The 3,968-nt window shown below is 30.9% G+C and overlaps 1 protein-coding gene across 1 annotated transcript in view; it reads left to right on the top strand.

Annotated features, from left to right (window-relative positions):
• LOC107720300 (uncharacterized) overlaps positions 1-3,968 on the top strand; it is a 120,377-nt gene that overhangs the window by 40,189 nt on the left and 76,220 nt on the right. The window contains exon 5 of the mRNA XM_016527984.1: positions 3,430-3,516. Coding sequence (XP_016383470.1) covers positions 3,430-3,516 — 87 coding nt within the window. The remainder of the gene's footprint in view (positions 1-3,429; positions 3,517-3,968) is intronic.

Raw genomic sequence — 3,968 nt, 5'->3', positions numbered from 1 at the left:
TTTGATATTGTGGTCGAATCTGTCTAACCTCTGCATAACTTGGGGATGTGCTAATCGCCTTCCTGATATTATTGATCTTCTCAGAAAAGAAGGAAGCAAACTAAAATATTATATTATATTATATGATATTATATGATATTAAATTATATGATATATTATATTATATTGTATTATTAATATGAGCTTATGATGGGGTTTGTTAACATTTTGAATTCCATTTTATTTTTAGATTTTGTTTTCACATTGTTTTTTTTTCAAATTTTTATTGTGTTTTTTACGTATATATAAATTTCACAATGCAAAAAAATATATTATTATATATTATATTATATTAAAATATGAGCTTATGATTTTTTTGAGTGAACACTGGCAAAATTATCCACAAATAATGTTTTTTTAGTATATCCTTGATATGCTGTTCTAGGTTTTGTTAATATTTTGAATTCCATTTTCATTTTTATGTTTTTTAAATGTTTATATAAATGTCACAATGCAAAACATTATTATATTATATCATATTATTAATATGAGCTTATGATTTTTTGAGTGAACACTGGCAAAATTATCCACAAATAATGTTTTTTTTTTTTTTATACCATTTATATGCTATTCTAGGTTTTTTTAATATTTTGAATTCCATTTTCATTTTTATATTTTGTAATATAATTTTTAGTCTTTTCATTTTTTAAATGTTTATATAAATGTCACAATGCAAAAAATTATATATTATATTATAGGCCTTATTAATTTGAGCTTATGCACCTCAGTTTTTGAGTGAACATTGGCAAAATTATCCACAAATAACTGATTTTAAATGTAGCATACTCTTGGTTTTCTAGTGCAGATCAAGTCGATTAAGTCATAAAATTGTTAAGGTATCATTGTATATCAGAATACTATATATAATTCCTCAGGAAAGTGGTTCTGGTTTCCGAGGATGATGGGAATTTTGGCTGGGATTTGTGCGGAAAGTGAGGGATGAGATTCTGCATACTTACAGCCATTTTTGTCTATTAAAAACCGTTCCTCTGTGAAACGGTGGGGCAGACATGGCAGCCGGTATGTCGACCTTGGTGTGATGCCAGGCCAGAGAGATCTATATTAAAGTCTTGTGGCGCGGCGGTAAATGCTCCCCCTGTGTGTGCATGTGTGGGGTCCGTCCGGCTCGCACACTCACATGTGAATGTTCCTGAGCAAATATATTTATGACCAGCAAATGTTTACAGATGCCGAGAATTGCTTGTGTGTATTCCAGGACTCAAGGTGGATTAAGTTTGTGCCTCTTCATGAAGAATATCATCTTTTTCTTTTTTGGACGAGTTGTTTAGTCGCTTCTGTGAGTTTAATTGGCCACGCACTCCAGAGTTGAGGATATTTCAAGGGCCTTCAGTGGTTTTACCAACAAGAGCTCTTTATTGAGGATCACATGCCGATAGGTTTCTATTTTTTTTCCAGTGCATTTTCAGTTTAAATTTATAATGCAAACATCAAAAAAAAAAAAAAAAAGTTAAGGTGCATATGAGTTGATATTTTAGGACTATTTTTTTCATTGTTCATTTATTTTCATGACAATTAAGCAAAATTATTGCTGTATAATGCAATGTTTTTCTTTGACAAATGTTTTTTCATCTCATTTCTCATTATGAAGCAAGACAGATAAAGGCTTTACACACATCTTACCCTGAATACCTTTAATGAAAACGTTTATTAAGTTAGACCTGCTTAAATGATGATTTAAAGCAGTCAAGAGTTTTGAATTGATTCATTTAAATACCTTATTTATTCATTCATTCATTCATTCAAATTAGAAGAAAGAAATAATAAAGAAAATTATTATTTTGAGTAAATTGAAATATGCCTTTTTAAAGGCTATTTATTTGGGCTATCAATAACTAAAACTAAAACCATTAAAGATTGCATTACTTGAAGCAAAATAAATTTTAACTGAAATAAAATACTTTTTTTTTTTTAAATGGATTTGAAAAATATTTGTCTTAACTGATTCACATATATTAATTAAACTTACCATTTTTAACTTATTCAAATTAAAAGAAAGAAATAAGAAATTATATTTTGAGTAAATAAAACCTTTTTAGGACTGTTTATTAGTTCTATTTACCAGAGTTATTATTGTTAACCCAATCCAAAACAATAAACACATTTTCATTACATGAAACAAAATAAATGTTAACTGAAATAAATATTTTTATTTTTAGTAAAATATATAAAAAATGTAAAGTTTTTTTTGTGATTCAGATTAATCTCAAGTTTATTATATTACAGTAAAAAATGAGTAACTGTAATATATTTATATAAATCAAAGCATATAAAATCACAAATTATCAATCATAATTTGATTTTTAATGCAAAAGGTCTTAATGGTCTTTTAAATATGCTTCTTGTTTTTCAGATATGTTTGTATTCCCAATGTCATCTTTTATTTTGATTATTACATGAAAGTATTTGCTTTGCATTTTTCAGACTGTATTTTGTTCTCATGTGTCCTCAACGTGAAATCATCTTTTAACTAAGAAAACCAGCTCTACAAGGAATCAAACCTTGCTCTTTTTGTGTGCTTGTTATTATATACGTCACAGATCATTAGCTGCGGTTTGCTTCAGTTCAGTGCAGTATATTTATATAGCACTTTTCACATTCACGTCCAAAGCAGTTTGACAAAGAATAGTTTTGTTGAACTCGATCCTCCTTTTTTATCCTTTTGTAAGGACGGGTTTAAAAATATCAGTAAGTTAACACTACAGTCCCTCCATGAGATTTGCCATAATTCTAGAGCGTTCATGGGATATGTTGATTTACATAAGAACAGCTATCATTTGCACCATGATGGATGAGCTGTTTTTCCTCTTTTGGCAACAAAGTGAAATTATAGCACTTCACCAGACATTTTTCATTGCAGCTTTTTTGTCCTTCTCAAGCTTAAAGATTTCTTTGCATGTGATTTAGACATTCCTCTGTAAACCTCTCATGCACCGGCTGATAAAAAGGTCCGTTATGTCTTTACATTAAACCAGGACACATAAAACATATAAGTTGGGCTGTTTGTCTTGTTTTCATACCCAGAGCAGCACCACGTGGTATTTTGCTGTGCCTGGTTCATTTTTATCTGTTGTTTTGATGCATTTCTCTCTGTTTGCATTGCACTCAAGGACAATTTTGAGCAGGAATGGTAAAGTTAGACATTCTTGCACAAGACTTGAAGCTCACGTCACACCAAAGTGACTCAAGTCCTGCTTTAAAAATGAACCCCCTTATCGGTTTTCTCAAGGTCTTCATGCTGCATCAGTGACTTACAAAGCGCTGATTTTAAAAACATCTCTGGGTTGATGTTACCAAGCGCTGATTGTTACATACTCCCGCTTTCTTTGCTGATTGAATTGCCTTCAATTCTTTCTTTCTTTGCTCCTGCAGCTCCATCAGGCCGCTGAGGTGGCCCTCCTGAGAGGGGCCAGGGCCATTTCACCAGAGTATATCATCTTTCTAATGAGGAAAGACAAGGTAAAAGCACACCAATATGAGACATTACTGCAACATAAATCATTAGCCTTCATATTTATGGACTAGCACTTGGGTTATTGAGTAGTTTTATTGCTTTTGCTTTTCGCTCACCGGTTAAAAGCAAGAAGCAGGGGCTAGGTGATGTAATTAAACATTCTTTTGAGCTTTTTGATGATTTTACATGATATTTATGTGATTTCAGTGAAGAGGGTAAGTAGATTAAATCTGTTTAATGCAAGAATTGAAACACAATAAACTTCTATAAAAATAATCAATCAATAAAACAGGTTTTTCACACATTTTTCCCGAATTATTTTGAATCAGTTCATTGAAATGGACAACTGATTCAACTGATGAATCATACTTACCACCTGTAACTCTCTCTCTCTCTCTCTCTATATATATATATATATATAAGTGCTGTCAAACGATTAATCGCGATTAATCGCATC

This window comes from Sinocyclocheilus rhinocerous, unplaced genomic scaffold (assembly GCF_001515625.1).
Source record: "Sinocyclocheilus rhinocerous isolate Xijiao unplaced genomic scaffold, SAMN03320098_v1.1 scaffold3438, whole genome shotgun sequence".
Taxonomy (NCBI): Eukaryota; Metazoa; Chordata; class Actinopteri; order Cypriniformes; family Cyprinidae; genus Sinocyclocheilus; species Sinocyclocheilus rhinocerous.
The sequence above is the reverse complement of the archived record's forward strand: the minus strand, read 5'-3'. Positions and strand labels throughout refer to the sequence as shown.